The sequence below is a fragment of the Phalacrocorax carbo genome, chromosome 3, assembly GCF_963921805.1.
Source record: "Phalacrocorax carbo chromosome 3, bPhaCar2.1, whole genome shotgun sequence".
NCBI classification, from domain to species: domain Eukaryota; kingdom Metazoa; phylum Chordata; class Aves; order Suliformes; family Phalacrocoracidae; genus Phalacrocorax; species Phalacrocorax carbo.
The window spans coordinates 88303476-88316911 of NC_087515.1; the positions used below are offsets into that span (position 1 = coordinate 88303476).

At 45.4% G+C, this 13436-nt stretch overlaps 1 protein-coding gene across 5 annotated transcripts in view; it reads right to left on the reverse strand.

Moving 5' to 3' along the window:
- Positions 1-13436, reverse strand: part of ANKRD6 (ankyrin repeat domain 6) — a 121936-nt gene that overhangs the window by 3963 nt on the left and 104537 nt on the right. For all 5 annotated transcript variants that reach the window (XM_064447635.1, XM_064447634.1, XM_064447633.1 and 2 more), the window contains 9 exons: positions 9791-9889; positions 8640-8738; positions 6772-6870; positions 6073-6150; positions 5168-5272; positions 4778-4915; positions 4238-4414; positions 2408-2560; positions 1716-1829 (listed from right to left, as the gene is read on the reverse strand). In XM_064447635.1, the coding sequence (XP_064303705.1) occupies positions 1716-1829; positions 2408-2560; positions 4238-4414; positions 4778-4915; positions 5168-5272; positions 6073-6150; positions 6772-6870; positions 8640-8738; positions 9791-9889 (1062 nt within the window). The remainder of the gene's footprint in view (positions 1-1715; positions 1830-2407; positions 2561-4237; positions 4415-4777; positions 4916-5167; positions 5273-6072; positions 6151-6771; positions 6871-8639; positions 8739-9790; positions 9890-13436) is intronic.

Consider the following 13436-nt stretch of genomic DNA (forward strand, 5'->3'; position numbering starts at 1 on the left):
GATCCTATGATTAGGTCCTGCAGTTCCTGGGCTGCTGAGGCTGTGTGGCAGGGATAAAGAGAAGCAAGCCTGTGGGGTTAGACTCCCTGCGCAGGTATGCATGCTGCCACTGGGAATATTTAAAGGGCTACAAATCAGAAAAGATGAAGAAGTAGGCATTAGCTAATGAAAGGTACCCTCTTTCGGCCAAGCTCCCCCCTTAGATTTGAATGTGCTACTTCAAACACAGGTCTAAGTCCTCTGATCAAGACTGACTGGTTTACTCATACAGTCAATGGTACTTGCTAAGTGCAGGGAACATCATATGTGGTCAAAGCTACCATTTTTTAAGAGTGAATTCAAATTAGACACTTTTAGGGCACAGCTTCATACCATTACCATCCTCTGCTCCTCTGTTCATTCGGTGGTAAAGATGAGTCCAACACTGAATGACAAATTACTAACAGCTTTCAAATTACAAAGCTGCTTAATAAGTGTCAGCTGCAGAGGCATTTGCCAGTAATCATTTAAAATACAAGTAGCTCTTTCACCCTCTTTCTTGTTCATATGACATCATGAATTTAGGTCAGGCCCTGCTAGGCACACGGACATTTAGTCCACACATTTGGTAAAGCCCAACTCAGTCTTTCCAGTAGTTTCTGATAAGCTCAACAGAACAGGAACAGCTGGTATTGCTTAATGGGAATTTCAATTCACCTGATGCATCACTCCAGTATCTCATTTCTTAAATGGAGATGGAGCACAAGCCCAGGCATTCAGAAGGCAATATAATACTTATGTCTCTTACTACGAAATAAAAACTAAAGCTGCCTTAGTTTGAGAAATACTTTTATTTGGAGGAAAGTGTTTTGCGGATGTTAGACCAAAGTAGTTTATGCCGGCATTATCACAGCTGCCCATCTTTTAACACGGGTTTGGAATGGTCTTACAAAAAGTCATGACACTTTACTAGCACAAAGTGTGGTTCTCAATTTTTAGAACACCACCACTAATGAGAACATTAATTGTGTTTTAAATTTACCCATGTGAGTGGGGAAACACAAATTTCTTAGCATGTTTTAATGGTGAGTTTCGGCAGAAGCTGGAAGGGCAAGAGCTGGATCTCTATGGGAACAGTTATTCTTGTCACGCTGGTTAAACAAGCATACAAAAAGAACTTGCCTATCAGCAGTAATACACAGCTTGGAGGTGGTGCACTGTTGCCAAAGTCAGAGGGAGGAACTGCAGCCTTTTAATACATGGGGGTGGAAAAAAGATCAGACAGAGAAGAAGAAGAGATGCCCAGGGCACACAACCAAATGGATGAGAAGTAAAGGGAACAACAGAGATCTTAGCCTTTGTTCCTGTTTGCAGATGTTCCTGCAGACATCCTTTAGTGAAGAAAAGCTGAAAGCACAACTGTTAAAAATTTAGCGGTAGGAAATTTTGCAAAGCACTATGTTAGATAAAAGGCATGTTGTTATAGATCCCACGCTCCAGACCCACCAAATGAAATTATGGCAGTGGGACGGGATTTCACATTCCCCAGTCCTAATGCAAAAGCTTCATAAATTTGGTTAGAGATTAACGTGGTGGATAGGCATAATTTGGTTTTTGAAGCTCTTTTGCCTGTTTCGACAGATGAGATAAATCTCCAACATTCTCTCTGCGGGCTGGAACAAAACTCTTGAGCTGATCCATCTGAGCTAACAGGGAGTAGCTGTTTCAAGCCCTACCTGCCGTTTCTCCCCCTCATTTTTCTCCAGCTCAGTGTGCTGTTGCAGGCGGTGAAGGCACTCTGTTCTCTCTGCGGACAGCCGCTCAGCCATAAGCTTGTCTAAAACACGAAGCTGTGGAAAAAACCCACAATTTAGCTGAGATGTTCGTGTTAAAAATCAAACAAAAGCCCCATCTGTGAACCTTGTAAGTCAAAGTACAGTCTGTCTTTCAGTCTTCATTTCTAGGACTGCTGCCAACTACAGTTAGATGTAGCTTGCAAAAAGGTTCAATCACAAAATTATCGATGAATAACAATTACATTAAAAATAAAAAATAATTTAGAGGGTCTTACATCTCAGTGCAAACAGAATTCAGCAAGAGGGGTTTTTACAATTACGATCCGACCAGATGTAGGACTTCCTCTGTCTTTAAGCTTCTATCTTAGAGCCTCAAGCAGTTTAGATTTATCATCTAAAGAAGCACCGGAAGCCACTTGACACGTTCATTGTGTTTTTGTCAAGACCCTGGTTTGCAACATCAGATCCCTGTGGAATGTCACAGTTCCCTGATCTGAAGTATTAGCTTTTTCAGGTTCGTTTCTACAACACAAGAAGCTATAAACAAATCACGACAGTGAAAATATTCACTAAGCTTAGGATATCTTTCTAATATTCATGTGGGCAAGCAGACCTCCTGGTCATAGTCTTACTTGATGTTGAGTTTTGCTTTCCATCTGGCCCAGCTTCACATTCATCTTATCTTGTACTGTCCCAAACTCAGCTTTTATCTCTTCCACCGTTGCCTCCAGCTGATTCTCCAGTTTATTTATCAGGGGCTCACAACGACATCCATTTATCGGTGCCTGAAAGGAGCAATACATTATTTGCTACATCCCGCTGTCCTCTTAGTACACTCGGAATGTTATCACTTCTCCTTGCATCAGCCTCGGGCTCTTCTGTTCCATGTCCTGTATCTCACCCTCCTGATAACATCTTACAGTAGCTCAGCCAACAGGCTATTAGTTGGAAAAGCACAGACCAGAAGAGGAAGGATCTGTTTTATACGGATCCATCCTAATGCACAGCAGTGATGATTTCGCTGGGGCCACAAGCAGCGATGAGCTCAGATCATGTACGCCATGGTGCTGCGTGCTGTATGAGGGGATGCCACATCGCAGGCCTGTGCCCCGTGTCTCGGTGCTGTAATTCTGAATTGTACCAAAAAAAATTCTGATTTTATGGATGTGTGTGGGTTTTGTGTGTGTTTCGTTTTTAACCTAATGCCAGTAATGTGCTCTTTTTTGCTGAGCGCTAAAGAAAGCTTCAGAAATACATGTACTTAAGAAATTCTGTTTGCTATTCAGGGCCTGAGGGCATCACAGATGACAGGTGAGCAAAAAAGAAGGGCAGAGAGGAGTGTCATGTATTTCAGGAAATACTCTAAGGGAGTCTAACTCTGTTACGCTAATCTTTGTGCATACATTAGATTTGTATGCAAATCCTGCCTGCTCTCTGCACCTCTCTTCCTGCTCCCCAAGTCCTTCCTACTGGCCCATCCTCCCACCATCAGATCCTCGGGGCAGGGAGATACTCCTTTTAACATATGAAAGGGCCTCCATCCTTCCTGACCTCTGCTATTAGGATAATCCCGCAGTGCCCCTGTCTGGAAATTTCCCAGGCATTACACAGGGAGATGTTGGAAAATATGTCTGGTAAAACCTTTGAAGTCTGGCTGGAGTGATCTTCAGAATCTGCTGAATTTCTTAACTACTAAGGTGAGCTGGTGGGTGGAAGTGAGAAGCTAAGGAAATGGAAGGATTGACCTCCCCGAGGTACGGGAGGGCAAAATGAAGGAAACGACAATACAGATGTTACAATGCCTACAGGGTAATTTGCTGACTGTTTTCATGCTTTTTTATAAATGTGTACTGGTACATACTGGTGTAACAAAATGAGGAAAATGTTAGTCTCTAAACTGGAATAAAAGCGCATGAGCTGGTAACTCCAGGTTTATTCGTGAACCGATTTCTGTACAGCTCCTGCCTCCCGTAATCCTAGAATTCCCCAAGACTTGTTACAATAAAGGGAGAGAATTGAAATAAAGTGTATCAGGCGTACTCAAGCTCTTGGTTTAGGCAGTGACCTTCAGTACTCACACACTGCCCTCATTTATTCTCCTTGGAAAAGCTCTTTGCGTTCCCTGTTGGAAATCTTAATATTTCAAAGTGTGTCATAAAAGCTGCAGTGTCATTGCCAATCACTGTTCAAACCTTCTCTCTGAAAAAGGAAATACTCTGTAGATCAAAACTAGTCAAGTATTTCTTCTTTAACATGCACAAAACCAGCTTGTTGTTTACCAGCCTCCAGGCCAAAATCCAGCTGAAGCCCAGACAAGGAAAACAAATCCGATTTAACAAACCCGATTTCACACCCTGGAGAGGGCAGCTAATTGAGTGCATTTTCTATCCGTTGGCTAACCATGCCCCAGCTCCGAGCGCTGCTCCCTGTGTCTGCCTCCCCAAGGGCAGCGTCCGGCTCACCTGCATCACCTTCCCGTCCTTTCCTCGATAGAGCGTGTACAGCTGGTAGGCTCGGACCTCATGGGGAGGCGGCGGAGAGGAGCAGTGGTGTTTGCTTCTGCGCTTAGGCACGTTTTGCTGGGGCCGAGGGAGTGTCTGCTGATCAGCTGGGGAGATGGGGTCCGAGAGTGCTGAAACCTGCAGCAAACACACACGACGTTTTCCCTGTTTATGAGGCCCCGGTAAACTATTCCTGGTGGGAACAGGACAAATCCATTGTGACAATTACAGCAAACCCAATTAAAACACCAATCCAGCTGCCAGTGGCTGGCCACAACCCTGGGGTCCATCAGCACAATAACCAGATTTCTGCACAAATCTGGTTTGTGTGACCCTCAGCAGCAGAATTTCCCCACCAGAAATCAGTTTTGCCCAAGGACTACCTTTGCCCCATGAGCACCGTGGGGCTGCTGCCCTGACTCACCGACGCACCGTAAAGACACCTGTCCTATTGCTCAACAACCATCCTTTCTCTCTGTGCTGTTCTAGATCTACTGATACCTTTTCCTTTGGCTTTTTCTTTTTGCTCTTCTTCCCTTTGGGATCTGGTGAGGCTGACTGGAGTTCATCCTTCAGATCGCTCTTCCTCTGCGGTGGCTGGTCGCTGCTCGGCGTGTCGTCAGCAGCTGAGACACTGCCCTGCTCAAAGGAAAGGCAGGGAGTTCAGAGCAGTTGGAGAGATGGGGACAAGGTGCCTTCTCTTCAATTTCCCAGTTTTAAGCTGCTCCACGCACACGAGTGGATGACTTTTTAGCAGCAAAGCACAACAGACTGACTCAGACAGCTGCCGTGCTCAGGCACAAGCGATGCCTCCAAACAGATTTAGCCCTGATGGGTTTTATTTATGCTCCCTCCTTGCCCCCAGATAAAGCTGGCAATGCCAGGCTGTACCTTGCTCTGTACCACTTCATCCCGCGGTACCGACTGCGCTCGCCTTTCCTCCTTCAGCCTCTCCCTCTTCTTCCTCAGGCTTCTTCCACGGTTAAAGCGCGAGACCTGAAGGCAGACCACACGGTTACTCAGTGATGTCACGCTCTTTCCTACCACAGAAGCCAAGCGATAGAGCAGACCTTTTTCACCTCTCCTAAAAGGTGATATATAAAAAAGAAAGCGCGCTGCCAGATGGATGCTGATGGGCCAAGTAATGTGGGTCCTCATAGCTCAGAGGTGGTGTGTTTTCACAACTGAGTCCAACAGGGCACTTCGCTTCCCTTGGAGGGGTGAGAGCCTCCTCCTGTGTCCTCCTGTGTCCCCAGGCTGGTTGCCAAGCCAAGCCCTTCTCATGCAGAAGTGACAAGGAGGAGCAGCGCAGGGACTGCACCCAGTCTCATATCAGAACACAGAGCCCTCCCATGTGCCTTCCGGCCTGAAGAGCATTGTAGCATTTCATACACAGCAGCAGAGTATAAACAGGACATTTTGTCCTCATTTCAAAGCACCTTCCAGTGCGAGCAACCATCTTGGGGGTGGGAGAAGTCTGAGGCAGGCAGCAGAGGGGCACAACCTGGAAGTTTCTGGGTACAGGGCCACCACAGGGAACAAGTGCTCCATCCTCTGCCAATCAGGACAGCCAGGACCTCTGCTGGTGCTTAATACTGAGGCTTAATCTGCACACCCTGCTGGGCATGAGGGCTGAAAGGCTCCACGTCAATAGACCTGAGGGCAGCACACGATGCCAGCAGAAACACAGGCACCTTTCACAGCAGAAGGTTAAGGACCAGAGGACGTGGCCCCTCCAGGTTAACTGGCCTCAGCCCCATGCATACGCGTGTGTTGGGGAGAGATCTGTAACATACCTGTGATGCTTTAGTAAGCAGGAGGGCAACCTCAGGGTTATTGTGCTGTCTGGCAACCTCTAGAGGGGTCTGACCTGCCTGAGAGGAAAAAGCAAACAGCATTTCCTTCAAAACACACGCTGCTGGAAATGTGGAATTTTTCCACCTGAGGTTAGCACATGCTCTGTGCACACGAGCACAGTGGCTAGCTGCTTTCATTTACCCAGATGTAATTCAGCTCTAACACCCAATATTTTCTACCAACACCAGAGAGGGTGTTGAAGAGAGAGCCTCCATTGAGAGAGAGAGTTGGGGTTGTTTAACTTACAGAAGAGAAGGCTCTGGGCAGACCTTATTGCAGCCTTCCAGTACCTGAAGAAGGCCTATAGGAGAGACAGGGAGGGACTCCTTATCAGGGAGTGTAGTGATAGGATGAGAGGTAATGGTTTTAAATGGAAAGAGGGTAGATTTAGATTAGATAGAAGGAAGAAATTCTTCACTCTGAGGGTGGAGAGGCACTGGAACAGGCTGCCCAGAGAAGCTGTGGATGCCCCATCCCTGGCAGTGGTCAAGGCCAGGGTGGATGGGTCTTTGAGCAACCTGGTCTAGTGGAAGGTGTCCCTGACCATGGCAGCGGGTTGGAACTAGATGATCCCTCCCAACCCAAACCATTCTGTGGTTCTAATGCAATGTACCAAAGAAACTCCACATCCTACTCACATTGTTGACAACAGATGCATCAGCCCCTGCCTCCAGCAGCAGCTTAACCACCTTCCTGTGATTCAGAGCAGCCGCTACATGGAGCGCCGTATCTCCTGCCTGCAAGTTAGGAAGCAGAGAGCAACCGTGTAACGCACGTCCTTGGGTCTCACCCTGCAGAAATCACACCTTCCTAAGAGATGCTCAGAAGTCCTACACCTACTGATGCAATAACTAAGCTTAAATAAGGCCTGGGCAATAAAAAAAGCAGAGATGGGAGGAAGGGGACAGGAAGGGGCAGGGAGCTACTTCAGGGCAAGGACCTACTTCAGCCTGGTTTTGAGAAATGCAGCCGGGACATTGGTGATCTGGTTTAACTGAGTGAAACATGATGCAGCTTGGAGACAGCCCAGCTCTACCGCCAGCAAACAGATACGACATCTGACGGCAGAACTGGTTTTCCCACCACAACCTTCTCTTTTTTTTTTTTTCCTTCTTTTTTTTGGGCAGGTTTGATTATTTGGTGCGCAGGTGGCCACTTATCATGTTCCTCAGAAATAATCAGATAAGTACCAGCAGTGAGATGGTTGGTGTTCTCTTCATGAGACTCCTCAAGAAAAACAGTTTTTGGACCAAAGCCAGGAGGTGATCCAGGTCCGGCACTAACACACTGCCCTGCCTTGTCCTTGTGCAGTGAGGTGAAGACGGCTGTGATCAGATTCGGGCACCAGTAATACAGCCAGCCGCTGTTCAAGGGAGACGGAACACGTGCATATAAATGCCCTCCTGTCCCCTTTGCCTTGCATTTTGCCTTCAGAAAATTAGATCTCCTCAGGACTAGTGGAAATCTATTGCTTGTTGCTGACTTGGATGAGGCGTGTTCATAAATAAAATTATTATATATAGAAATATGGAACAGCTTCGGGTAGTGCTGGGGAATGAAGGAAAGTGGTGCCTCTCTGGGCCAGGTTCACACCAGTTAATCTTAATATTCAGTAGCTGATTTTGCAAGTTAAAAAACTAATTTCCAAATAAAATTACACAGTAATTTTAACAGGCTGAAACCCATTTTGTTTGCTGTAATATTTCCTATCTAAGAAACAGGATTAAATGTACAAATCAGAAAACATCTTTACCATCCTTTATGGAAAATTTCCCAGGAACATGAGACGATGTGGTTAAGCACCACATAATCTATTTATTTAGCAGATTTAATACATTTGAATGTACTAAATCCATTCCCTTCTACCACCCGGTTAGGCTATTCTATAGATAGAGCAATCAATTACTTTCCTATAAACCAACTATGGATGATTAATCCTAAGTTAGACTGATCATTACTTTGAATTTAAAGCATACTTTTTCTTCATTTCTATGTCTTTGTAATTCCCACTACCGCAAAATGCAGCAAAGAAAAGCATTCCAGAGAAATTCACACTTTTGTAGCATCTGAACATCAGTGAGTTCTGCTTCGCAATGTCTCTGTAACGGCCATAGGATCATTAAAACCTAGTTACAGAGGAGATGGTGGGACCCCATAAAATGACCGAGTCTCTTGCCCAGTCCTGTTCTGCACAGAACTGGTGAGGACTCGGGAGTGCCAACCCCTACCCTTACACTACTACCCCTGTCCCAAACCCCACCTTCTACACCAACATATGACTGTAGAACCTCATAAATAGGCAATGCTTTAAAGAAATGATGCAAATGCGATGGCAAAATAATAAGCCACTGATATGCCATTACTTTCAGGCTGTTCTTAAAAGCTCAGGCACTTGGTGGTAAAGTGAAACACAGAGTAAAGTGGGATTCCTTGGGTGGGAATCCCTCTTTCCAACAACTAGCTGTATGCAAAGGGTGCAGAGTTGCAATGAGGTTCATGCACTGACCTGGTTCTTTTCATGGACAGAACAGAAAGCACTGAGCAGCACCCTAACGATGGGCAAGTGATTATAACGAGCAGCCACATGCAGACAGGTATCTCCTGCCTGCAAACAGAAACAAAGCTCTGAGCATGTAATCACATTAAGAAAGCTTGCACTTGTCATGGTGTTCAGGGATGAAATAATCCTACTAAACAAAAAAAGAGCAGTAAATGGCACACGTCTCCTCTGAACAGCAATGCGGTCTTCTCTGTGGTACGAAATTTACTATCATGGGTGGGAAGGCTTAGCAAGAGCTGGGGTCAGGCAAGGTGGGGGTATGAATTCTTTAACCACTGATGGGAAATACTGGCATTATCAAATGCTTATTTACTGCACTACAAAACCTGATTTACATTTTTACATTAAATTTGTTCTTCTGAACTTCAAACCAATGTGATTTGGAAACTCAACTCGGTGTTGCACAAAATGAAGAAACCATGGGGAGTGGGGGCCAGAGCAGCGTCCCCACAAGGGGTGGCACACGTGCAGCTAGGACAGGGAGCAGAGCAGAGAAATGGATTTCCATTTCTGTGTGCCTCTGCCCACCTTGTTATCGAGCAGGGACAAAAACGTCTGGCTTCCCTTTGTAAATTTTTTCTTCCTTTGTCATGCCAGAATCATTATAAAACAGGAGGAAAGCTGTCTGAAACTGAAGTCACCTTGAATCCACCTCATCTGACAGGCTGACACACTGCATATATTATCTGTCTCAGTGAGGGCTGGTCTGAAGGCTTTCCGTGCTCTGGCACAAAACCGTTTAAGAGTTGCATCTTTTTGAGAGAGGAGCTCCTTTACAGAATTGCGTGACAGTATATGGGTCAAGCCATCAGGACCACAAAGAGCAGCAAAGGGCCAGCTGCCTCAGTCTATGCAACAGCAAAACGCCCTTTGGCTCCTTCCATCCCAACTCAAGGGGTGGGTACAAGCAGGGCATCGCTCAGTCCTATCAAAAGCATCCCTGTACATGATGTATACAATGGCCTGTTACTGTTCTTTTTCAATAGCGTTTGTCATAAAAATCGTGGCTTAAAGCATTTCTGACTTTTTCTACAAGTTAAAGCAACATAGCTAAAACAAAGGCACACAAAAAGAAACAGGTTTTTTTCAAAACTCACATTATTTTTGAGGTCTGCTCGAGATCCGCCAAGTAACAAAACACGAGTACTCTGGGAATGGCTATTCTGGCAAGCCAGGTGAAGAGGTGTGTTACCTGCCTTAGAGAAATACAGGAAAATATAAAAGCCATATTTAGAAATTGGACATAAGCATTAAAAAACCAAACCTCACAGGTCTTCCCACAAGAAGATCCTTCCGGGGTGGGAAACTGTCACTGTTATTTCCCCCATGATATGAGCTGAATGAACCTGGAGACTGAAATACCCTCTCCATCATTTATCTGGGATATAGTAAAGGCAGAAATTGGACACGCCTACGATATGTGCATCGCTCAAGCCTGTTTGCAGGAAACAAAGACTCTAGAAACTGTCTGGTTCACTATCAAGTATTTCATTTAAAGAAATATAATTCTTGTGTTTCAGGTTTCCCCCATGCACACACACACAAAGAAACACGCTGCCATGGTACGGCATCTCTGATCTCAAGCAAAGCTGGCCACGACTGCTGCAGGGTATCAGGCAGGCAAGGGTCACAACAATTTCTGTTTCCTCACGATTGTAACACAAACCACCTCCGAGTCCGGCTGCGTCTGTAGGTGCTCTCACAGGGCAGGATGTGGATTTTAGGCTATTGGGAAGCTTCAATGTTCAGAAAGCATGCCAGTCTCTAGCCAAGATGAGAGAGGAAAAAAAAGAGCCCCCCAAACCCCAGTGAGTCACATGCAAAGGTTCCTGAAGGAAACCAACATGCAGTTTTTAATGGACAGATCAAACAGGAGTTTGCTTGTCTTTCTAACATAGTGAAGGATTTTATTGCTCTGACAAGTTTTTCGGACAGCATTTGGCTTTTGTTGGCCTGAAAATATTTGGGGTTTTTGGCTCTTGGGAGCTAGAAATGACATCAGCTCAGGCAAAAAGGTTTCCCATGCTTACCGGGCTGCCTGTTCACCTTGATAATGTCCTTTAATTTGACCCCCGTGCTTTCAAGACACAGATCACAAAGCTGCAGGGTTTGAATTACAAAAGGCCAACTCTTAGATGTGGTCTTAGGTCTTCAGTTCCACATTACAGACTATTTCAGACCTGAATGCAGTCTCTAAGCCGTGACAGACATGAACATTTTCTTTCTCAGCTAAACTGCATTTAAGTATCAATTTTTTCCCTCCTGGGTTTATCTCTGAAAAGCCTCTCCGTCTTTATCATTTGCTGTTTGGAAGGTCAGCCCTGGTGGGAAGGCAGAGAGGTCCTGATGGGCGAGGACCTCGATGCTGGGAGAAGTCACGGTGCCGGTGCCTGGGGCCAGGGCTCACAGAGCAGGCTCATCCGGCTCATCTCCCACAGGGTGACAAATCTCTCACCAGCTTCTGTGAGAGGGGGAGTGGGCCCCAGATGTACTGATCTGGGGGTCTTCACTGGTCTACTGAACCTTCACTGAAACGTACAGGCTGATGAAGGGTCTACAAAGGTTACAAATGATCTCACAGGATGTTCTGTAACAGTGGAAGTGTTTTTATTAAGCCAGCTTGACTGAAAATGAACTGCATCTCCAGGGTGATTGCTTCACAGGAGGAATACAGCTACCTAGGTTGTTTACCCCCATATCCCATTCCTCAGATGCCTGCCTGACTTGCCTTTAAAATCCCAGGTGTCCCGTCTGGCCTCCGCATTTCACTTAATACAGAAGCCATCTTCAACCGCACTGCTCTTTTATAAACTGCGCTCAAGGTGCTGTGCTGCAACAAGTGCATCCATACAGGCGTTCCCCAAGCAGTCCCAGGAGATATTAACCAGGAGTTACAGAAAATACAGAGTCAAATCCCTCCCATCTTCTGCTGCTTAGCAGGGTTTGGCAAATCTAGCAGCCCGTATCTGTCCCATCCTTATGAAATCGCACAATGCCCAAGGGTAAATCAACAGCCCGTAGGGTGCTCCTGCACAGGGCACTCAGCACTGCTTACGAGAAAACCTGTCAGAAAGACTATGCCTTGTCAGTAACATAAAAAGTTGAGAGACCAGGGAAACCATTTTGGGATTAAGCAGAATTAAGTTCTTCATTTTTCTTGAAAGCAAAAGGGGTAAAAGCACATGCAGGCATGCACAATTTCTGCATTTTTCAGCAGCTCCTGAGAAAAGATCCTGTCCATTAAAAACATCCAAATGGTGAAATGCAAAGGAAGAGGATTATGCGGGTAAGACATCAAAGACCAGGCTCATACAGTATTAAAGTCTGCCAGTCATATTTCAGACATAAATCTCGCTAAGCTACTCTGTGTGTTTTCCCCAAAATGGGCTCATTTACCCAGTGCACAATACGTCAAAATACACACAGAGCAGAGGTATTTTCGTCATTTTGTATTTGCGCAAAGACGGGTGCTAGGCGGTAACTCCACAAAGCTAACACACAGCACAAAGAAACTACAAGGGTTTTATCTTGTTACGTGATTAGTAAAACCCCACCTAAGTTCATATTCATTGGCTAGTAATTATCATCTCATCTTCTACTGGTTAGCTAGATTTTAATTAGCCTCACTAGCTATGTAAATTAGCCTGCATGCTCCTTACAGGAGGGCGGGGGGTAAGTCTTCTCAGTCCTGAACTGAGTTGGTCATCTTAATTTCTCCCTGCGCCTTTACCTTTCCCCACGTCAGAGCAGTTTTGACTGACTTCACACTTTATCACTCAGCTTTCAGTGTCTTCTGAGGCACGATGTTCCTTTTTATCAGTCTCTCAGTTCTCCAAGGATACAGTTGTAAAACAAATGCTTCCTTATCTCTCAGTTCCCTCCTCTGACCGCCAGATTCTGTTTTGCAAAGCTCACACGGTCCATTGTTACTACTTAGTGGAAAATGCCATTTTCTGCAGGATATCGCGTGCACGTGCTTTCCAAGGGAGGTTGTCTCCAAACAGTTGACATACGCTGTGTGTACTGTGAGGCATCCAAGCATGCAGGGTAACCAGACTTCCATCTCAAGCCTGCACCTTTGTACATACGTGTACACACATACACGGCCATATGGAGTATAATGGTTCACGGGACTACAAAGTCAAGCACTCGTCTGGTACGTGTAAGCAGGGGAAGCTGTCTAAAGGACCTCTGATACAAATCTAGGTGAACATTACAGCAAAAAATAACTACGGAAAATAAAAATTGGAAGTGGGAACAATACAAAAGAAGGAATACACACAAAATAATATCAAAGATGAGGTAACCACAGACCACAAAGTGACCACAACTGTACAAACATATGCATATATACCGCATATTTGCACACATGCACACACAGAAACACTATGTTCAAGCAATGCGCCTTTTTACTCCAAATCTTGGACTTTGGCCACCTGTCTCCCTTCATCCCTTTGCTTTTCAGTTGTTGTTGTAGAGACACGTTTACCAAAAAATACTCAGAGATCCCATAAAGCCATCCCAAAGCTCTCTTGTCTGTACCGAAGGACACGGTGCTAACTGTATGATCTGACCGCCCCATCAGCACAGCGGTCCGAACCCTAACTCAGCTCACACCATGGGCTGCTACTGCCATTTCCTAGACTATTCCATTAACTTTTGAATTAGTGAACTGACGACAAGCCTCCCACAGGCATTACAATTAGAGTGGAACTAAAACCCCCTGCTTTGTTATTCTTTCCT